The sequence below is a fragment of the Lytechinus pictus genome, chromosome 18 (assembly GCF_037042905.1).
Source record: "Lytechinus pictus isolate F3 Inbred chromosome 18, Lp3.0, whole genome shotgun sequence".
Taxonomy (NCBI): Eukaryota; Metazoa; Echinodermata; class Echinoidea; order Temnopleuroida; family Toxopneustidae; genus Lytechinus; species Lytechinus pictus.
In genome coordinates this window covers 24,797,713-24,822,031 of record NC_087262.1, presented here as the reverse complement: position 1 = coordinate 24,822,031, position 24,319 = coordinate 24,797,713, and the positions used below count along the sequence as shown (strand labels likewise).

The window sequence follows — 24,319 nt, the reverse complement described above, 5'->3', positions numbered from 1 at the left end:
ACCTTCAGAATAACATACGTCCCCCACTATCCCATGAACTCACTGTGAGGCAGTTGATCAGAGAAGACTCAAACTGTCTCTGGAATGCCCTTATATCTGTACACCACTCTAGTAGCTCCCTGGCGGCAGTCTGGAAACTGTTCTGGTTTGATAATTGCTACAAACCAATGAGAAAATAAATAATCTATCAAAACATATTCATGCAAATAGATTCTAACAAAAAATAACAAACATTTTGTATATTTTTAATCTAGCTTTCTCAAAATATTGAAATTGAAATTCATACCTTATATACAACATGCTATAAAGCCATTAAATCTCCCCAAATCAATCCCACTTTCAGCAATTCCACTCTTTAAACTGATCATCCACAAAGTCCTTCTAACACTACAAGATTCTACAAACATGATCATAGGATCTCAGCTGTTGACCTATTTTAGGCGTTCTTGGGATGAAAAATATCTCATTATTGGATACTCTGTCTGTCCATGAAATTATTTGCATCTCTTCTTAAGCACAAAACTTCAAGACCTTTCTAGTCTGTTAACATTAAGTCCAAAGGCAAAAATGATCTTGTAGGGGATTTTCACAGAACAATCTGCTCTAAGCCAATCAGATGCAAGGATCTTTTATGTAAGTCTGAGGGGGGGGTTTCATTAAACATCTTGTCAGGGATTTTTCACTGACTAATTTGCCCTTGACCAATCAGATGCAAGGATTTCAGTAGCTTATAACAGTTTGATTTACCTTTTGTATGCAGGCTAACCTCTCAATGGTCTGAAGAACATGTCGCTCCACGGACACCTCGCCAGCCATTCTTTTCTCTTTTTCCGGTCATCACTGAAATCATACGAAAAGAGGAAATCATGAATAATTAAAAATACACTTCTACATCAATTAGTGATACAAACATATCATTATTCCTGTTTTTCCAACTCTTAGATAGTTTTTAATTGCATTTTGCATTGGTAGAAAAGGATTTTTATGTACAATTTTTAAAACTCCAATTTTTGGGTTTTTTTCACCAGAAAATATTTTGTAAACAGATAAACACCAGTGGGTGTTAGTGACTTCAAGGTGACTTGGAAATGAAATTAATTTAATAAAATGAATACAGGAAATAGAGTATTGGATATAATGGACTTTATGGAGAGGATTCTGGATACAATGTGGAATAATTTACAAATAAATTTGTTTTGATGTTACTTTAGAATGACTCAAATGGGGGGGGGGTGGATTGAGACTGAGTGTAAACTGTGACCTGAAAGATGTGGTGCAGCATTTAATGCTTACCCGGTCATCCAAATCTTCCATTATTCATTTAAACAAAATAATAATTCTCCTCGATAAAGCATATCTTCATCAAATCATGATTGAAATAACTCTTGCATTTCTTTAAATCTACAAAATCACACTACAAAACATAAAAGTAAATAATCAAACTTATAAATAAATTAACCTTCATTGTAATATGAAGAGATAAATAAAAACAAGGGTTAATGAGAAAGAATACAAATTGAATCAAACCAGCAATTAATCGTTTATCAAATCAGAAAATGTGGTAGGTCAATCGGTTGAATTTTGAAGAGTTTGAATGAATTGAAGTACATGACATTTATCATGTTTATGTGAGAGTTTAACGATAAAAAATCAATAGTTTTTGCTGCGCCGGACCAACCAAAAATCACTTGAATGCAACAGCATCTTAAGCTAAATGTCTTTGAAAACCGGTGATTCTAGGTTGAAAAATTGTCACTTGATTGCAACCTAAATCTATGTTTAAATCTGTCGCACATTGCCAATGGTATATGCGATTGCTCCGAAGTAAAAAGCTTTTGGGTTATTGAGAGAGATGAAACAGTGAAATATTATCACGCATAACAAGCAAGGGAATGTACATCGAAGCAATATAGCCACACCGTTTCACGTTTGAGTTCTCCGCTCAATCGTTCAACTCGACTCATAAAGCTAATCTCATGTGTAAAGTTATCCATCTTGAAGATTAGCCTATCGATGCAAGATGGGTTGTATGAGAGAAGGCTTCTGATTGGTCAATTGACCTCTTTTTGCAATAATGTAATCCGGTATACGGCTACGATCTTGGCATATACCAGCAGTTTCTGCACGGTAGCTTGTGTACAAAACCTCAAAGGGTGATGTATCGATCGACACCTTGAAGAAAACGATTCTGCGATATTTTTTCATTACAATGCATAAATATTCGCTATTTGTGTTGAACAACACCTCAGAATTTAGCAAAAATATGAAAAAATCAAGTTTTTCCCTTTATTAATCTATGAAAAAGGAGCAAAAAATATTGAAAGCGAAAAGCTAAATCCCACAAGCGCGCATGATATCTAGGGCAGCTGCAGTGCACAGCTAGCCAGCAGGCCACACGCGTATTACACCTACATGTTTTTTTACTGATTGCGATGAATTGAATCGTATTGTGACGTCACCTCCTAAAGCCGTGGAATGGTACATTTTGTAGTTCAGATATATTTTGATACAATTTCAAGTCGGTTGCTAGATGTCGTTCAATATACCATATCATTCGTATGTATACATGAATTTCGAATTTCTCGTGCGGCGTTTATATTTCAACTAGGCCTATGGCCTCGTTGAAATATAAATCTATGGACACTCATATTACGGTATATTGCACTCCTAAGCATGCACTATATGAATTTCAATGCATTCGTGATATCTGTACAATATAATCTACTATCCCACACATGATCTCTATTTTTATTGTTTTTGCTCCCACTTTATCTCTGCATTCCCCTCTCCATCCATCCCCAAAATCCATTTCTCTTTTTCGCCCAAATACTCCCATATTTCTTTTTTTTTTAATTTGCCATCTCTCCCCCTTTTTCCCTTCGCTTTATATTTCAACCTTTCTGAAATCAACCTGCATAATACTTTATGCCCACTGTCGTGTCATCTGTTGCGATTGGCCTTTTACGACTGATCTAAAATAATTTTGAGTTGTTCAATTTTCGTTACAATCACGATTGCCATGACTGACCTCAGAGTCATGATCTGATAGGATCTGACACAATCACTACGATTGCTCCACGATTCAGACCACGGTTTCAATCGTGGTACAAATCACAACAGTGGGAACCCATTCCGGAACGAGGGCAGTGTCATTTCATGAAACAGGAAACGCAATTCTGTTTCCGTGGTGCTCATCACCCTAAACAGACCCACAAGACAACTTGATCAATTCTATGCTACCGATATCAAGAGACTCACTCGCTGGATGAAACAAGGAGAGAGAGAGAAAATATGGGTAGAAGCAACCTGGTAGCCCTACCTGCGCTGCTGATTGAATTACATTCCTTGCCGTCACGGTGAGAGAAATGAAGAAAATAATTCCTCCGCGCTAGCTGGCTACGCTTCCTAACACCCCATCGTATAGCGGAATAAAGCTCGGCTTTCAAATCAGCACCTTCATTCAGCCAAACTGCCAAAAGAGGTTAAACACTCAACATGAAACCTGAAGAGAAATACTTGCAATCTCCTCCAAGTCCCTCATCAGTGCTCTCTGTATAATAGCAAAAGATAACGTACCATTCCTGGTGCCAATATCAACAAATTAGGATCCACTTTTCTTGTTGACCCTAACTTGTATAATATCAAACTAATCAAGGCTTTGTAAATTGTCATCTTCTTGTGTGCTTTGGACTGGTGGGAATTTAACAGTTTCAAAGTTCTAACAATTCTAAAATAAACGAACAAGGAGCAAAGGGTAAGATTGAAAACAAACATCGGAGAGACACAAAGTAAGGCCCCCATTATCATTACATAGCATCACCTATGGTGAGGTAAAATGATGCCTTTTTATCACCCCAGTCCGTCTGGAGTTTATTGTCAGGCGAGAATTTACATTCAATTACAAAAGACTTTGCAATCAATTGATCTCTAATTATAGGTTTAGTAAGGGTTCTAGAGGCTACACGAGCCCAAGAATGCTGGGAGGTCCTATGGAGAATAGTGTTGGGTTACCAATCAAAATAAGAAAGAACGGAAAGTCAGGGGGTTGTATAATAGGAAGAGAAAATAAAATATCTCTTTACCCCTCCTCACCCCCCCCCCCCCCCCTTTCACAAGATTCTATTTGTACATCAGAAATATCCCTCAAACAAGTCCATAGCCTTACAAAGTAACCAAAAAATTAGGTTTGAGTGAATCGCTTTTGTGTATGCTGTAAGCATAATCTTGACTCCTCTTATGTGTAAAAGGTGAACATTTTTTTTAACCACCCCTCATAAAATAATACACTTTTGTAAGTATATCAGAAACAATTCTTGCAATATTTCCAAAGAAGGAGTAAAACAAACTTCCATCAGATGTATTTCAATTCCATTTTACAGCTCAAGCTCAGTAATATTGCTCCTCCTCCTCCTCCTCCTTAGATTATTCTTTCTCCTTCTCCTTCAATTTTTATTCATCCTTCTCCTCTTTCTACTTTGTCTTCTCTTCCTCATTCTCTTTCTCTGCTTTCTCCCTCTCCTTTTCATTTTCTTTTCACCCTCCTTCTTCTTCCCTTTCTCTCACTCTCTCTCTCCCTCTCTCTAATTCTGAATATTTCCATCATTCGATATCCTTTCATTGGTCATTCCTCTCTCCAATTTTTTTTTAAATCAGAGATTCTATCATATTGTAAAAGAATAAGGTACAACAACTTATCAAAATTAACTCAGTATTACAGCGATGAAGGTATGAATTGCCTAAAAATAAGTAGCAGACAATTAAATCGATGTTTATTTTTCTGTTTTATTTTAGGGCATTGGACTTTGATCAATTCCTGTTGTGCAATTTACATTGTACCACAAAGAAATACGGAAATGTTCTATTATGAGCTTACACCAAGCAGAACAAAGACTTAATGGTGTTGCATAACGTCAATAAAGGTGGCACGGTCTCTCAAATTTTGCGTCCAAAGTCAGATTTTGGTTAGTATTTTATGCATCAAAATTTCAGAATCAAATTTCCGCCAATTAGCTTTCTGCAACGTTCATAATCTATTGTAAATGCCCATTGGACAGATAAGAGGTCATTGTTGAAAGTTGGTGGAATGGGACAGCACATCGCCCTCATTCGGACCAGACAAAAATTGCATATTATGTAGTTTGTCCAGAGTCCAGAATGACTTTTTTTATTCACCGATTTTTGACAAAGGCTGCTTTGTTATGAAGAACTTTTGACAAAAGATTCTCTGCTTTATAAAAAGCGTCTACGAAGGGACTGCTGAAATTCCGTATAAAAAACATAAATGACAAGCCTGAATCCCTAATGATACATGATGGAGATCAGAAAGGGAACCTTGAGAATACTAACAGTTCTTTCCAGAGGGACCTACCAAACACCACAAACAGGTTTGATCTGAATTTCTTGATGATGCCTTGTTTACTTTTCTACTGAAACAGAAATACTCAAAAACATTTGTTTTGCCCAATTGATTGTGGGCCCGGCAGTCTCTGAGCAGCGATAGATTGACGTTGCTCTATCCCTTGAATTGTTTAACGCCAAACAGGGTAGCAGCAGCAAGTCCCATCTTTTAATGTCTTTTGGTCTGATGCGGCCAGGTTTTGAAATCTCGCCCTCCATGTTTTGAGGCAGAGACTCTACCAAGTGAGCCCACACACCAGTAGTCTATTGATATATTACCATGGCAACCCCTCCTTCCTCCAGCATTTGATCAGGAAAAAAATATTCAAATTATATTCAATGAAGATTGAGTAAGTGTAAGTTTTATCTTAAGATTACACATCATTTTTTATGTTAAACAGTGACCCATTGGTGAATTCACCAGCAAGGACATTATCTGTTTAGGATAATTTATACTGCACATATCCTACTATCATCCAACACTATTCAAACATTGAGCCCAAAGTATGTATGCTCCACAGTCCAGGGTCACACTCCGTGCTGAGTTAGAATCACTTAGTCTTTCGAGGAGCGGTTTCTAGAATGTTGAAATTAATCTTGATGCCGGCTAATTGGGCTGGAATCTCAAGATTTAGCAAACTCGGGCTGATGAAGACCGCACAAAAGGGCAAGGACGAACCAGAAATGACAGTTTCCAATCTTGCTACCCTCGATCCTTCATCATGTTGCTTCAAGTTTATTAACGAACCTTGCAGTTAGAAAGAATAAGAGTGCATGAGAATGGGTACCCAGCACATTATCTGGTCACGTGCAATGGTACGCGTCCACTAAATTTGCTTCTGCAATAATTGTTCCTGCCAAAAATCCACAAATCAAACCAAACATAAACCTTGACTTTAGACCTAAACCTAACCGTTATCCTAATGACCTAATCCTCACACTATTTTGAACCAATAACCATAACCATCACCTTAATAACTTGAGAAAAATTAGCAAAAGGGGAAATGTCATAGGAGCAAATGTCGCGTTACCGCACGTACAACTATATCGTCAGCGGTCATCCAAACTGTCATATCATACATACGACAGTGCAAGCCCATTTCAGAGACGAACAACTTCAAAGTTTATGGTTGGAAAGACCAAGACAATTGCTTGACATTGGTATCTTTATTTTTACACAAAACCAAAAATCAGAGGAAGTATTTAGATTTTCCCTGTACAAAAACACCATAGTTGACACAACAACCCTGACCGCGATTTCAATGCACGCGATCAGTCAAAACATTATATCGCTCTTTCATGTGCAAAGTCAATGCAGTGCCGATACGATGGTTTGGCTGACCACGCATTTGCATATTAAGTGTGCGCAGCTGTTGTTTGCTTTGCTACAGTACAAGTTTCCAATGGGATTTGCACATTTTCATGAAAATGCCCACATATCTAAGAAACTAAAATGAATTGCTGCCATAGAAATTTAAGTATGTATAAAATAGCACTTTTACTTTCACTTTCTGCAAAAAATCTCAAAATTTATTTTTCCTAACCAAAACTGACTGAAACAACGGTTCCTATGAATGCCGACAATATAGTTGAATACCATCCTCTTTCATCTTACAGGCAATATTTTTTACTATCAACCCTGAAATAACACAAGAGTAATTGCAATCAATATTGAACTATCTTCAGAAGATGTGAACGTATCTTAATTATATTCTGTATGTTTTACATTCAAATTTAATACTCTTTCATAGTTGTTTGAGCGTGGAATGTGACCTTTGGCAAATGAATGTGCATACTTTTGGCTAGCTAGTTTTTAATAATGTGTGATAGTATGATACCATCACCATGAATAAATCTTTGTGTAAGTGCAAGAACACCCTCAGTAAAACATTTTCACGCACCCCATCGGTGCAGAAATGCTCTTACGTGTGGTGCTAAGGGCATTTTTGCAGGCGTGCAATGCGCAAAAGTAATGAGGTAGTGTAAAAACTCAGTCTGGCGCAGAAGGACCTATAGCACATGTTCAGTGTCCCAAGGTCACAGAAAATATAAATTATATCTACTTAAGTCTGAATAATTTAATTTTTAATTGATTGCATTTATGTGTTTACATTGTTATGTGTATGTTATTGTATGTTGTTAGCTTTATGTTTGTAATATGTTATTTTGTATTATTTTTTGAAGTGGGGTAAATTTGGGAATTAACCTTGACAGGCCAAAGGCCTTTTGTTTATCCCCCACATCCTCCACACTTCTCTTTTTTCTATTTCTTTATATCATGTTATGCATAATGTATGATGTATTTTGTAATTTGTATTGATTTGTAAACTTGATCTTTTGATGTGTTTTTTAACATGATATGAATGAAATTGAATGAAATTGAACTGAACAATCCACGCATAGGGTAGAATCCCAAGATTGAGCAGAGTCGGGCTTATGGAGAGCCATCTATTCATGATTTCAAAGATCATACCCATATTTCCTGCATCTCCAATCAATTTACTCCTTCACAGGAACTCTAAGCCTCCGGGTCGATCCAAACATCGTTTTGTTTTTCAAGAATCACACTCTTCAAAACATTCACAGAGAGACTACTCCTTGTCTACAGGAGAAATTTAAAGAGATCAAAAGAGATGTCATGACCTAGATGCAAGCAATTTCCTGTACCGCTTGCTATATCAGTTCAGGAGGGCAAGAAAGGGGATAAACATTAAGACATTACAAAACGTTGCTTCAAGAGTCAACAGGCATATTGGTTTCACCCTATAACCCTAAGATCAGAGGAGTAGGAGAAATCTTCCGGAGCGCCCTGTATTTCTAAACAACGGACCAGGATAGGGCGATATAAAAAGGGAACACTGAGATCATGGTAAATCTTGACACAAACATAGGTATTAAATAGCCTCGAATCACATTGCTTCCGCTTTATAAAGATATGCCTACGCCAAGATCCCAATAAGAGAAGAGATCTACACAAGTGTCATTTTTTATACATTATTGGTAAATGATCACATTGTTAAAACATCAAGACATTTCCTGTAATACGTAACACTATCTCAAAGATATTCTATGATCCTTCAAAAATAAAAAAATGAGTACTCCCTGTTAAAAACATTCCTTGTTTTAAATATATATATATTTCTTGAAATAAACTCATAAAGATTATGAAAAAAAAGTTAATGGTCAAGTATTTTAGTCCATTAGGTCAAAGAAGGAAAACTTAATCAAAAGTTGAAACCTCTTAAACTTTAATGAAATATATTCTACATTATAAAAACTGTCATACCTACAGTTTGACTAATGCAAATTCATTAAAAAAAATTGCATTCACAATTACCTTTTTTATGTGATTAACAAGCAGATGAATCAATTACAATGCTTGGAACTCTGTAGAATTTTAAAAATATGTTGTTGACCAAAAAAAAGAAATGGCAAACAGCTAAAGTGCCTAGAGCATTTACCCCTAATGGAAACGGTGCTACAAAAACTTCATGTCTTCTTATCATTATGATCATCACAATTATAAGACAAACTTATACAAGGCATGTTTTCGTAAGTTTGAATAATTCAAAGTCTAAGTCAAAGAGATCCTCTCATACACACATTTGACGTCACTGAAGCAGATACTAAAAAACAGTATCTGTACTCCCCCACAAGCAAAGGAAGCAGCGATGTCTTTCAAAGATATCCCACAGTAGCAGGTGGAAAGCAATACGACAAGATATTTAAAGGGTGGGAGGTAATACTACAAGATGTTTATAAGGTGGGAGGTAATACTAAAAGATATTTTAAAAGCAGGAGGCCATACTTGAAGATGTTTAAAAGGTGGGAGGCAATACTAAGAGACATTTAAGAGGTATTGCTGTGTATATATCTCAACAAGACTGTTTCCCAACTTTTAATTCATCTCCAGAGGCATGGTATCTTTGAACCCGATGTGAAGGTCACAAACAATCAAGGTCACCCAGTGAATTGTATACTCCCACCAGAGGGGTGTAAGATGGGCTGGCTTACTTCCATCAGAGACTCCTGAGCACCCCTGAAGGAAGACAACATCGCAGACTTCACCTCACTATCACCCACTGGATGAGAATATTTGTTCTAAATTGCACTTGAATCCTGTCGCCAATTTTCTTCAAATGTTTTCGAATTTGGAGAGCACCGTCTGAAGCTTGTATACAGTTAACAGCAAAAGTAACATGGAATTGAATCTCATAAATATAACATTAAACAATCAACCTTGAATATGAAGAATAAAGGAGATCATCTGATATTCTACATGATTATGATAAAATTTAGTATTATGTGACAAGAATGTGTATGAGTGACCTACACCTTGGAAATTAACACAAAAATGGAGACATTTTCTGTCTGCAATCTCTCAGCTCTTATCTAATCTCTACAGCCAATAGTGTCTTTTAATGTTATTTACTTTTCTATATTGATTTGGATTCAATTGTATCATGGTGGTGCCCCACCTACAATTTTTTATTTTTGTTTAACCTTCAGGGGCTTCCAATCCCATGTTTTTATCTAAATCTGTATATTTTTGCATTTTTATGATTGATTGATTGGAATAAATTTTGAAATGAATTGGATCTATCAATGGTTTTACAAGTGGTATTATCAACCAGGATTTAAAATCTTGGCCAAAGTTGTAGCCATTTTGCCTAAAAAAACAAACTATTTCATAACTACTTTACAGACATTGTACTTGGAAGCTGAATTAGATTATAAATTTTATTTAAAATCCCATCAGCTAAAATAAAAGTTGAAATTTATAAATCTTTTTGGTGTTAATATAAGCATCCATATGCAAGGTTTATCAACTAGTGTTGTAGGAAATTCAGTCCCACTTTGATATTGCAATACCTGAAAGCAAATTAATGATTAAATAAATAAATAACAAATAAATAATAAACAAAAATACAAATAAATGAATGAACAAATAAATAAACAAATTTAAATCCACTTTGTTAAAATATTAGGGGAATTTGGAGAGCCATTTTCAAGTAGGATACAAATTCACGCATAACAGAAAGCTCTATGGAGAGCTCCCTGGCTATGTTTTTTTTTTTTTTCATTTCAGTGAAGATATTCAGAAAAAAACAACTTCTTATTTTGGTCTTTACTTCACTACTGGCAATCAACACTCAAAATTACAAAGATTTAAATAAATCCAGATGGCTGTAAACAGTGACCAGAGGACCATCAGATTTCCTTTGTAGATTTAAATATAGAGCAAAGCGATTTGAATTCAAACCTTTTGAGATTTAAAAGTAAATCCTTAAGATTAAAAATAGATCCAATATTTTGCTGGTCAATATTTAAAACCAATCTGGACTTATTTAAAATCCTTGAAATTAAAAGTGAATTAATTAAAAGAGAATATAAATATTATGATAAGGAAAATGCTTGCTTCCTTATATTGCACCTAAAGTGTTTCTTCTTTCACACAATTCTCACTGTCAGTAGTATCAGTTACAATTTGATTGTATATAAGCCTTTTTTCTTCTTTTCTCAAGATGTTCTGCCTCTGAAGTCAAATGGACACCAAGCCTGAGGATATAGAACAATAGATTCGCAATGGTAAGTGTTGAGTTGCTGGGATACGATGTGACGCAGAAAATATCATTGCTTGGACCAGGTGGTAAATGACATATCGCACAGTAATTAGGAGTAAAATAATTGTATGAATGTCACGTGACTAATTGTTAACAAACCACCACTATTTGGTTGGTAAAACCGTCTTCTTTTTATCACTATTTCTCTTTTCTGAAATATGTAAATATCAAGGCCTATAGGCAAACCCAAGGCAATTCATCACAGGCAATCAAGGAGTGACGTTGTTTAAAACCTTGCCCTTCGTCTACCACTCAGGAGACTTCACACTAAGATGAGAAATATCGTTTAAAGTAGTTCTTCAAGTTCCTCAAGCTACACTGACTGCCTCCTTCAATCCTGAAGATTCTTGCAGTATTGTAGTACCGGGGACCGGCAGGTGCAATACACCGGGTGAACACCCTACTCTTTGACGAATAGTGTATTGGTTTTAACGTGCATAAGTTTTGACTCTCCTATACACGGGACCAACATTTGCGTCCTTTCCGATAGACGGAGTGTTTTACAACTACATTCACACCTGCACTGAATACAGTGGTGAGGCACGCTAACACACAACGCTAGCATCAGTTTTTTTGTTAGACGTCTTCTGGCATGCTGCGGGACTCGAACCCACACACGTTGAGATCTACGATCTTTTCCGGAACAGGCGCTCTAACAGATTGAGCTACGCTGCCTCCCAAGTAGAAATGGTTAAACTGGAATTCATGCTCAATGTTAGGGTAGATTACCTCACATTATGGTGAACAGAAAATTCTGCTTTTCACTTTGCAAGTATTTTTCACTTTCTTGACTTAAGCTTGATTTTAAAGAATCAATAAGAGACATGAGATGACACAAAATAAAAACGATTTCTGCAAGGAAGCAGACTACACTATATGAGGAGAATGATAACGGGAGGGAGACGAAGAAGAAGAAAAAGAAGGAGAAGGAGGAAGGAGGAGGAGAAGAAGAAAAAAAAAATCTAGCAAAAAGAAGAAGAAGAAAAAAGAAGGAGGAGGAGGAGAAGGAAGAGAAGGAAGAGAAGAAGGAGAAAGAAGGAGAAGAGATTCATATTTCTAAATCTTGAATGAGAAACATTTTCCCATTAGTCTTGAAACAGCCAGCGAGCATTTGAAGTCTCAGGATTTAAAACAAAAATAAGAGGAGATTCATCAGGTTTTAAATGTTACCTTCATCTAAAGATGAAAGAGAGGGGTACATCACTTCCCCCAACTTGAACACAGCCTGGGGGAGTCTAAGATGAGAGAGGAAGAGTTTTTGAATGGACAACGTATCTTCATTAGTAGGAACACAGCCTACAGGGCTATCAAGGCTGAATAAAAAAGTAAGAAAATGAGGAGCACACTTTGAGAAAGGAAGACATAAAGAAATCAACAATTTCTCTTACATGAAACAGAGGTAAAAGAAAACCAGCACATGATGCTTCTGGGATTTGGAGGTGAGTAAACGTGTGTGACATTTCATCTCGGGAGCCAACCTAAAGGAGGATAAAGGGGTGCAATACAGCTTTTAAGATCATTTGCATCGTCTGATTCTGATGGTGCAGACTTTCATCACGACACGTTCACGCTGACAAAATATACCCTCAAGAACAGAGATGGACATGACTTTCGAAAGGTCATAGTATGTGTAGGAATGTACAGATCTCTGAAATAAATTCAAATTATAGAATTCATTACCTCCACAGAAAATATCACATTTAAAGGGATTTCATAAGGAACAATACATTTTCTCAAACCCGAAGTTCACCTGGCGGTAGATTGTCTTTTAATCAAAGCAGAAAAACATGAGAAGCCTATGAATTGGTGAAAATCCATCCAAGAAAAACTAAAGTTATAGATTTTTTAAGTTTTAATTTTAGAAATTTTAGGTACTCCACGAACTTCCATTAACCCCACAACTGAAAAAGATATTTCTGTGCAATCAAATTAATTGTTCCTACCCAGATAATGGAAAACTTTATGCAATTAAATTTCTTGTGCCTCTCCAAATAATACACAAAGTACATTGTATTCATCACCAAATCAATCAAAATATTATTGCCATGCAAAGGAGGTGAATATTTCCAGGACACAAATTAAGTTTAAGAAGAGAAAAACACAATGTTTATTAACATTTTCTTTCCACCTTGGTCCAATCTAAATAATTGGAATTATTACCTTGGCATATCCACAATACCTGTGTGAGACATATAAGGCAATGGCCTGGGGCTGGGAGCAAGAAAATGAGGCCATAATGGAATAACACGGCACTTTGAAACTCATTGTTCCCAGTGAGGTATAATTTTGGACAAAATCTTTCAAAATCAAGGTCAGCTGTTTAATTATCATAGATCTGTCATTATTTTGTATCACAAACCAAATCATGAGATCAAGGCAGAAAATCAAGTATGCTAAGTAAAATCATATATGGTACACTGATGTGAACATAATATGTATCAATATTTTTCCAAGACCGATACTACATGTAGCAGACTATATTACTTTATAGCAATTTTTTTTCTCTCTCTCTCTCTCTTAATCCATTCATCACATTATATGTATTCATACACATTTGGAAGATCATTTGATGGATTTGGTTCGACTTCATTTTATGATCAGTACCACAACTGGAATTAATGTTTCACTGCTTCATTAACTTGATTCCCCCTTAAAGGAGAATGAAACCCTTGAAACCAGCTGAATCCATATCAAAGAGAAAAATCAAAGAAACATATTGTTGAAAGTTTGAGGAAGATTGAATGAATAATAAGAAAGTTATGAGCATTTGAATATTGAGATCACTAATGCCATGTTGATCCTCCCATTGGCAATGCGACCGAGATCTGTGATGTCACACACGTACAACTCCCTCATTAATTTAGTAATTATTTCACTTATATTCTCACTTTTATAGAGTCTATCACAAGGTGAGGTTTTCTTTTTATGAGAGGACAAGTACAGAGGTTTCACAACATCATATCATTGATGAATCGTTTTGTCATATGATTAGAATGAGCAAAAAGAGATGTTTTGGGGTATATTTTCAGTGTCCAAAAGGGGAGAGTTGTTCATCTGTGACATCATAGATCTTGGCCGCATTGCCAATGGGAAGATCTCCATAGCATTAGTGATCTCGACATTCAAATGCTCATAACTCTTCTATTGCTAGTCCAATTTTACTCAAACTTTTGTTGATCTTATTCTTTGATTTTTCTGCTTTCACAAAAGCTAACTTGCTCCAAGAGTTTCATTCTCCTTTAAATGTTTTTTTAAAACTAGATTATATATTTTATATTTTGAGTAAAAATAATTGAGAGAATGTGCCCAAAACGGACAAAAATATAACTGATATGTTGAAACAATATAATATGGGAATCATCCAAAAGTATGCTTTCACACAATGTCAATCCTGTATCACATTTGTACAGTACATAATTATAATCTCGTATTTCAAACTTTGTAAACATCATTTTTGTTTAATATTGCAAAGCTTTCTTTCTAGCTCTTTCTTGTGTGCTTTATGTATTACCATGTTGAACTGAGCTGAAAAACGCATATCTATATAATCACTATCACGATCAGGACTCAAATGATATAATCATCAACCAGAAATGATGTGACTATCTCTTGTAGGTCAGCATATATGCTGCAAAAGACAGACAAAGACTAAGTCAAGGTTACCAAAAGATTAGTATGGATACTAAGACTTGCCATGGTATGATGGTAGAGGGCAGCAGACAGGTTAGCATGAGTAAAGAAAGAGATTCCAGGCATTTCTAACCTTGGCCTGACATTTCAGAAATGAACAAAAAAAATCAAGCCATTGCAAGAGAGGACTTTACAGAATCTGATTAAGTATATCAAGTTTGTATTTCTTTGAGTTTATATCTATGCATTCAAATAATACCATATAACCATTTACAAAACAAACTTACAAATATTAATCATTCCAAATTAAAAGTAATAAGTCAAGTTGGTATTTACAAATATTTTTTCAAAATATAATTCAATTCAACACGATATTATAAACCGCAAAGTATGGGATTCACATCCAGTTCTTTTGAGGAATTACACCATAATAGATTTGACATAATTTCAGTACAAGGATATGAAATATCACATTATTTTTTTCTTCTGTCAAAGATTATAATAATAATAATAATAACGGCATATTTACCCAGGGTAGCCACTTCAGTTCCAAAAACTGTTCTCCCAGCGGGCCCTGCTATTATTATTTCCCCTGCTTTAGCATTCTAACCATTAGTTTTTCAAAAAGCTTCTTGAAGCCACGGAGATATCTGTATTGATATTTCCATGTTGAAACTATTACCATGGTATAATGATCAGCTGATGATTTTGAAAACAAACCCAAACAAAACAAAACAATAACTTATAATATAGATTTCTTATCCTAGAAAGACAATCATGACATTCTGATTTCTGCAATAACATAATGGCAGGTTCGGTGTATTCCATTTGCAATTCTTTGACGACATTCAAAGTTCTGTATCTATTCCTAAATAAATGAAATAGGATGTAATCTAAGAATATCCATCTTATCAAAGGCTTGATTTTAATTTTGAGGGCCCTCTGTTAGCCAAACATCCATAATATTTAGACCACCTTGTACAATCCCTATTATACATAATTTATAACCACCCGCAAGGCTTCTTGTGATAATAAATGCCAAATGAAAGGATTTCACATTAGGATTAGAATATCATGTTTAATGTTTGTTCTCTGACCACAAAGATGTCCGATAGACTAATATGCTTTTCACACTGCATTTCCTTAACCCCATACTATCCTTAACCCCATACTATCTTTTTTTCGATTCACACTGTCTTTCTTAACCCCGTACTATTGCTTAGCCGGGGTTAACGCCTTAACCCAGGGCAATCACACAGCTCATAAATATTAATGATTTTACCATACAGAGCGCGATTAACGTGCAATTTCGACTTCTGTGATTGGCTAATGCTTAGCCCCGCTTTTGCTTAGCCCTGTTTCGTTTCACACTGCATCTCTTAGCACCGCAATTGTGGTGCTAGCACCACTATAAGCCGGCTAACCCTGCTTTTTTGCAGGGCCAGATAGTACCGTACTAGCCCACTTTGCTAAAACGTAGTGTGAAAACGAAGTGGGCTAAGCTTAACCCCGGGAAATTGGTGGGGCTAAGACCCCCCCTTAGCCCCACCAATTTAGGACAAAAAGTGCAGTGTGAAAAGCATAATAGAGAGATAGAGAGAGAGGCTTGTTCTATCATCTTCACATAAAAACAAGTTCCTTTAAACCAACTCAATCTTTAAAATACAGTCACATTTACATCAACTTGTTCAGGCCCAGAAATACCTGATAATTGATTTCTGCATTCCTACCCACCGGTACCAGAATCATTCACGGTAAAATTTTCAAAGTTATGACCATGGACAATAGTTTGTTTATATAATATATTAACACATGAAGCGCACGATTCAAAATCACTAGCTTAGCAGCCCCAAGCCACGTGCGTCCAACATACTCACTAGGTTTGGAAAGTTCTTTTATATCGCTTTCACACTGCAAGAATATACCTGTGACCTTGGAAGTATCCCTGCAAAAGTTCTCAATTTTGACAAGAATACCTTTCAGCTCAGGTATTTTCTAATGGGAATATTGTAAGAATTATGGTGTCATACTGGCAAAAATACCCTTTTAATACCTAGTGGATCAGTGTAAAATCCATGAACACAGAATACCTGGTATTCTCAAACTTGGAGTCAGTCTGAAAGCACCGTGTCTGCATGGATTAGGAAGCGCTGATATCTTCAGATTGAAAAATTATATTATAGATACGAAGAAGGTGTTAAAAATGATTTAATGGGGTTGGATTAAGTGATAAACCTCAAAGAAGATTCCCCCAACAGAATACAGCCAGTTCTTGAGCTTTTATTATGAAGAGTGTTCCAAGCAGTGTATGCAATAAAATAATAGTGAATCCAATCATCTCTTCTGTTTTCTATTTCTATGTGTTGACAGCATAACTGATGATTTGTCAACAATGCTCAGCTCTCCTCATAATGTCCTACTCTACTAACATCCGTCTTTCGTCTAATAATTAACCAACCTCTCTCTTCTGTACTAGTTCTCTCCCTCTTGCATGATCTCTCTCTCCTACTTTACCTTTTTTTTCACTCATGCTCTTTTTCTCTCTCTCTCTCTCTTTTCTCCCCCTCTTTATCTCTATTTATTTCTCAACTGTCTCTTTTCATCCTGTCTTCCCACTAAATGTATTATTTCTACCCCTCTCTCTGTCTCTATCATTCTCTCTCTCTTCTAATATCTCCCTTCCTTATTTCTATCTGTCTATCTCTTTCTTTCCCTTAATTTCTTATTTCTACCCCTCTCTCTGTCTCTATCATTCTCTTTCTCTTCCAATCTCTCCCTTCCTTATTTCTATCTGTCTATCTCTTTCTTTCCCTTAATTTCTTAATACTACCCCTCTCTCTGTCTCTATCATTCTCTCTCTCTTCTAATATCTCCCTTCCTTATTTCTATCTGACTATCTCTTTCTTTCCCCTTAATTTCTAATTTTCTACCCCTCTCTCTGTCTCTATCATTCTCTCTCTCTTCCAATATCTCCCTTCCTTATTTCTATCTGACTATCTCTTTTCCTTAATTTCTTACTTCTACCCCTCTCTCTCTGTCTCTATCATTCTCTCTCTCTCTCTTCCAATATCTACCTTCCATAATTCTATCTGTCTATCTCTTTCTTTTCCTTAATTTCTTATTTCTACCCCTCTCTCTCTCTCTCTTCCAATCTCTCCCTTCCTTATTTCTATTTGTCTATCTCTTTCTTTCCCCTGAATTTCTTCTATCTACCTCCTTTTGCTCTTTCTCAGACAAACATTCTTTCTCATAACACATACAATTTTTCTTTTTATGATCTTTTGCCTAAACCTGTCCCCTTCTTTTTCCCAAGAATGAGTTTCCTATATGAATTCGATCACTGTTTACAATTATGAATCTGAAATTCGCCACAATTACCACAATTCTATACTATAGTGTTGTATCTATCCTCAAAATTTCAATATTTTGAAGGTATGGAGTTTTGACAGTCCATGGATGATATCTCAAAACTGTAGTACCATAAATAAATGAAATTCATCCACACCAATAAAATACAACCCACAAGTGCCTTTGCCACATGTAATACATTCTTGTAGCAAACTACTGCCTCTCAAATTTTGAGACGCTCTACATGTATAGATAATTTGAGTGAGACAAAGCATTCAATTTAAACCATGCATGATGTAGCTATTTTCAAGCATCCAGGAGTGAATCAATACTATTACTCCTCCAAAATGGATTCCCTCCGCTCTTATACTGACAAGCAAATATTCTGCAATTACCGTCTTACGAGCCTTAGGTGTGCTGTAAAATAGTCTTTAATATTGTAGCCTATGCAGGAATGATCACCGTTATGTGTATAATATTTTATTATAATGCCATGATTGTATATTATTATGGTACATTAAAATGATTGATGACTGTGTAAGACTGAGCTATTAAGCTTTGATCAGTTTTCTTTTATAGAGCTGAAAAATTTTGATTTAATTTTGCAATGACTTTTTATAATACTGATGGGAAAACATACATGGCATCTAAAATCCCACTTGATATTTTCTTAATCATGATTAATAGATAACATGATGTTTTATTGAGTAAACATGAATGATTCAATGCAATGGATGGATATTAAAAACAAGATGACAAATCAGAATGTAAACAGGGATATTTTCATTGAAATGTATTTTTAAAAAATAAAAAAAGTCAGCAATCTAAGGTAGATATTAAAGGGGTCAGAGAGGAGGAATTCAATATATTGAACTGCAATTTCTTATTAACATCTGCATATTTCAACTTTAGCCAACACAATTAAAAACACACACATTTGGCACACCATAGTCCAGGCATTCATGAAATCACATGAAACGACTTTATGAAACAACACCCATATGAGATGACAAAACCAAACCAATTAGAATAAGATATAAGGCATCAAGCCATAATGGATATAAACCCAGGGTATGCGGAACAGGAAGTTAATGCATCGCTAAGTGAGATAAGAGATTTCCACAAGATGAAGACAACTTTACAGCGATCAAGAGGTGCTTACAAAAAAATGGCCCGAGATCCTGATTTCTGCCGACCCCTCTTCCCAAACCCCTTGAGAACATTTCCCTGGATATGGAGGCACTGGCCGATTAAATTTCAACCTCTTGGCCTAGTAGCCCATATAAATTGAAGCACTTTTAGAAGTGGAACAAAGTCTGACATAAGGAAAGAAAGGAAGAAAAGAGCTTAATTCCCCCGGGAATTGTTCCTTCTTAGAAACTGGCCCTCTAAAGAAGGTGACAGAATGTCACACTGATGAGTGAAAATAAAATTTCATGGCGATAACAGGAGATGATGGAATGAGAAAGAAGGAATCAATAGACATAATGGTGATGATGATGGTGGTAATGATGGTGGTGATGATGGTGGTGATGATGGTGGTGATGATGGTGATGATGTCGAGGATGAAGATGATGATGATGAGGATGATGATGATAATGATGATGATGATGACGATGATAATGGTGATGTCGATGAGGATGACGAAGATGATGATGATGGTGATGATGCTGCTGCTGCTGATGATGATGATGGTTATGATGATGACTATGATGATGGTTATGATTACAATGATGATGATGATGACCATGAAGATGACCATGATGATGGTGGTGATGATGTTGATGATCATGACAGTGATGATGATGATAGTGGTGGTGGTAGTGGTGGTGGTGGCGGTTATCAGCGATCAAATATTTTCCGTAATGTAATACTAATTACTCAAATGCTACCAGAACCATTATGTTTAGATCCTCATCCTATATAAAAATAAAATTCATTTTGTCATCATTTACACAACTGTTATTAGAAGAATACAAGGAAATCTCTATCACATCAATTTAATTCTTTTTTTTTCATTTAAGAAATGACAAATTCACACCAAAGAGATGACAGCTGAAGGAAGTTTGAACAAAAATTCAATCTCAGACGCCTGGTAAGAAAGCAAGTAGAATTGTATTCAAGTGGCCAGATTCAATGTGCAAGACATCCATCATTTCATTTCCACTTTGATGAAGTGAAACACATTGTAGCCCCCCCCCCCCCTCAAATTTGGTTCAAGGTTATTACAACATCCAACTAGACATGATTGACATACATTGTAATAGGAAATTAGTGTTAAGGTCACGACACGAAGCTCAACTGAATTTCCGATATGACAGGTCTATTGTTTTAAAAATTCAACAGGTTCTGTTCAGTATTGGGCCCAAAGTCCATGCAGGTGGCTCAATTCCTATTCCTTAACCTTTTGAATATTGTATTCTGTAGTTAACATAAGCTTCATACATGGATCACTGGATTCGCAGACACTAGGGGTTAAACAAAAATCATAGCTACAATGTAGCATTTGATTAAAACTTTTACTAGTCAGTAAAATAGTATTTTTGCATAAATACTTGCCACTTGGGGTAGCCATTTCATAAGTTTAAATACATACAGGTAGCTATAAAGGATGATTCCACCCCAACAGAAAGTTGTTTGAAAAAAAAAGATAATTCCAACAAGCATAGCACTGAAAATTCATCAAAATCAGATGTAAAATAAGACAGTTGTGACATTTTTAAATTTTGTTTTTTTTTATTTCACAAAAATGTATATGTACATCCTGATTTGTATGCAAATAAGGAGACTGATGTCACCATTTACTATTTCTTTTGTACTTTATTACATGAAATATGAAATATTCTTATTTTCCCCCTCATTGTCCTGTGAAAGAAAGTTTTATTCTTCCATGAAAATGTTGAATATACCATCATTTCAATATTTCATGATTCAGTCCAGTTGGTGTTTATTGTCAATTTTTTAAAAATTGAAATATTGTATAATCTAAACAATAAAATAACAAGAGAGGGCGAGTGAGGGACATCATTGATCCTCTCATCAGCATGTCACTGAGTTGTGCATATGTTCTATTAGATTGTGAAAAATAGGCAAAATTTAAAATGTCATAGCTTTCTCATTTTAGATCTGATTTTGATGAAATCTTCTGCATTACGCTTGCTGGATTTTTTCTAATGATTCAAATCAATATTTCCCGGAGTAAACTTAATCTTGATTTTGATTTGATTTGATGTGATTTATTTATTTCCACATTCCAATAACAAAAGTATATACAAGTGTAATAATTATTTCTTAGCATAACATAACAATAAGCAAATGATATAATGTATAACATATGCATACATACCGGTACATTTTAACAATCTAATTGAAATATATTTATACCTGATTAAAAAAAATTATGATTAAAACAAATAGCAAAAAAAATATATATATATACATATATCGACATAATACATTTTGAAATGTGAGAGACCTCCATCTTAAGCTTAGAGCTTGAAATTGATAAAGGCCTCGAAAGGAAAGGGGAAGGAAAACCAGACAAACAGTGCAATAAAAGAGACTTATCTTTTATTACACAAAATAATAGGAATATTACCAAAAATGTAGATAGGGAAAGAAAAATTCAAATGAGAAAGTTATAATCATGTTGATAAAAGTGAAAGTGCAAGTGCAAGGGGGGGGGGTTGTAATATCGGTTGGTACGAAACACACACAGATTTTAGGTATTATATTTCAACAGAGCATTTCTCTTCAAAACATCTTGAATAATTACTACAAAATAATTACTATTCCAGTTATTGTTGTTAACATAATTCCAAGTTTTAAGTCAAACAGGAATTACTTCAGCTTCACAGAGCAATCCATAACATGGACCTACATGTATATCATTAAAAGGAGAAGCAAAATATACAGAGCTATTATTAGATCTAAAAATTTATCAAAAATTAAAGGAACAGAGAACAAACGTGTTTACAGAGGAATTTTAATCATTTTCAAATAGAAAATATCAATTTTTTAGTTGACAGAGTTTATAATAAAGTGCAAAGTGATATAATATAAAATATCTGTTCTCACTGGTAAGAACACAAATATTCCCTTCATGAAATAATTTCAATGCTAAACTTTACTATATTAAACAAAAAGCACTCCCCTCACCATCAATGATGCCTAGATTTAATATTTACCTCTTCTTCTATGAAGCCTATTGTCTACTTCCCTCCCTCCGTCTCGCGCCACCGAGGAACGAAATTCCTCTTGGACACTTCTCCTCTCTGCGGCTCACAAGTAACAAGCCAGATGTCATTGATTTATTTGCCGTAACCATGGCAACAATGCTCTCACTAACCAGAGAGATAATCACGCTTTATGACAGCTAACCACATCAGATTGCTAAGTCTCTGTTACCGTGCACACAATTATAGAAACTTACTCCTCCGAGGCATTCCACGTCAGAGAACGACCCACCCACCCCCCCCCCACCACCACCCCCTCAAAATGTAGATTCATACTGCACCTGAATACTATACCTGTATGCCTAATTAGCTATTTCTAGTGTTTGTTAATATTCCAGATTGATAGGCCAGTGAAAATAAGAAGAACTAAGTAATCACATTCTAATTAATCACTCTGCAAAGACAACAAAGTAAAAAGGTGTTTCATTCTAAATGCAAATCAAGGCTACCCAACTATACCGCGCCAAAATATATATCTGGATGCCTCATTAGTTTTCTAATGATTTTTAATATACCAGATTGATATAAAAATGAGAAAAAATCAAGTATATTCTACTTAATCACTCATCACAGACGATAACGAGATATGGTGTCTAAACAGGTTGTTTTTGCCACCCACATGCATGACGTTGGTTCTTGCCATTACTTTTCCTCCTACATTTTAAATCTCCTAAAAACATGTTTTTATATTATTGATCTTACACCTACAAGGACATAAAAATGTACCAACTAACAAACAGGTATGTAATAATAACATTCATGTTCAATGCTTCACCACCTGCATATATCGCAAGTTTTCCAAATCACCCTTTGCTTCATAAAGAATTGGAAAGGGAAATCATTGATCAGTGATTAGTAAAGGAACTAAAGAATAGTCACTTAATCAACACTTGGAATCAATCATGGACAAGAATTTATTTCTATAATCTCTCTGATAGAATACCAGTTGACACATGACCCTGAGCTTAATGTTTAATACAAACGTCGCGATGTTTACCACTGGTATTAACGTAAGCAACACTCTTGTGGAATATCATCCATGAATAATTAAGGAATACCTGATACAAGACAAAATAACATTCATCTTCATAAAGACAAATGTGCCTCCCGTTTAAAAAAAAATTAACATATACAAGGAGATAATTATTCAAGAAACTGACAAGGTGCATTCTCCATTGCGCTCCTCCAAATATCAAATTAAAGCTCATATCTCTCAAACCTGTAATATAATACACTGCGACAACATAGCATCCACTTGAAATACATTCTTCCATTACAGAATCACCTACATACTTACGATCATCAGCGAAACCGTGGTGAATCCTCGCTCCTGATATTCCTCACATCTTCCATTCATGCACTCAATCAGGACTCAACTACCAGTTCCATATTTCTATCTTTTACCACCGAACTCTCCACGCTCCATTGCACTGATTGTCAATAATGCCTCTCTCTCTCAGCCTTTTCTCATCCATAATGCACAGATCTTCTCTACACCGTTGTTGTTTAGCCTGATGAAAATCGAGGCTCTTGTGCTAATCAAAAAGATGATAGGGGATCATATTGCTCTGCCTATGAGCAATACAATTTAACTTTCCACTCAAGCAACAGATTTTAAAAGCCTTGAAACCATTGATCAAGGTAAAATCATATTTTGGGGCTTAGATTCTCTTACCATCCATTCAACCTCTACATCCCAATCTCCTTGTAATTCATAATTCAAACGGCTTTATGATTTTGAATTAGCTCGGCCTACAGAAGTGAATCTTTAATCAGCATTATACCAATCGAGGGGGCAGATACAGCATTGACCAGAGATAGGGGCGGCCCTTAAAATATGACAAGGCCCCCCTTCCCCGAAAAAAGGGGAGGTTTCATCACTCAGTGGTGCCATTTTGTTTAAAACCAAAAACAAGTCTGGAGCAAGGCACATCCCCCCCCCCCCCCCCCCCTTGAATACGCACCTGTACTTGCAGTATTTAAAAAAATAAATGAATGCAAATTTTTAAAAAGGTTCACTTATCTAGCAATTACCTTTGGTTTTCATTGCTGCATTAGATACATTACAAAGGTCAAAAGCCTTCT

At 35.5% G+C, this 24,319-nt stretch overlaps 1 protein-coding gene across 4 annotated transcripts in view; it reads right to left on the bottom strand.

The window, feature by feature from the left end:
* Positions 1 to 23,714, bottom strand: part of LOC135157476 (zinc finger MIZ domain-containing protein 1-like) — a 28,483-nt gene extending 4,769 nt beyond the window's left edge. The window contains exons 1-3 of one of the 4 annotated variants that reach the window (XM_064113119.1): positions 23,532 to 23,714; positions 748 to 840; positions 44 to 157 (exon numbers count right to left, since the gene is read on the bottom strand). In XM_064113119.1, coding sequence (XP_063969189.1) covers positions 44 to 157; positions 748 to 816 — 183 coding nt within the window. In that variant the 5' untranslated portion in view covers positions 817 to 840; positions 23,532 to 23,714. Of the gene's footprint in view, positions 1 to 43; positions 158 to 747; positions 841 to 3,258; positions 3,696 to 23,531 lie in introns of those variants that run through there. The other 3 variants (XM_064113117.1, XM_064113116.1, XM_064113118.1) reach the window with 3 other exon arrangements.
* Between the last annotated feature and the right edge of the window lie 605 nt (positions 23,715 to 24,319).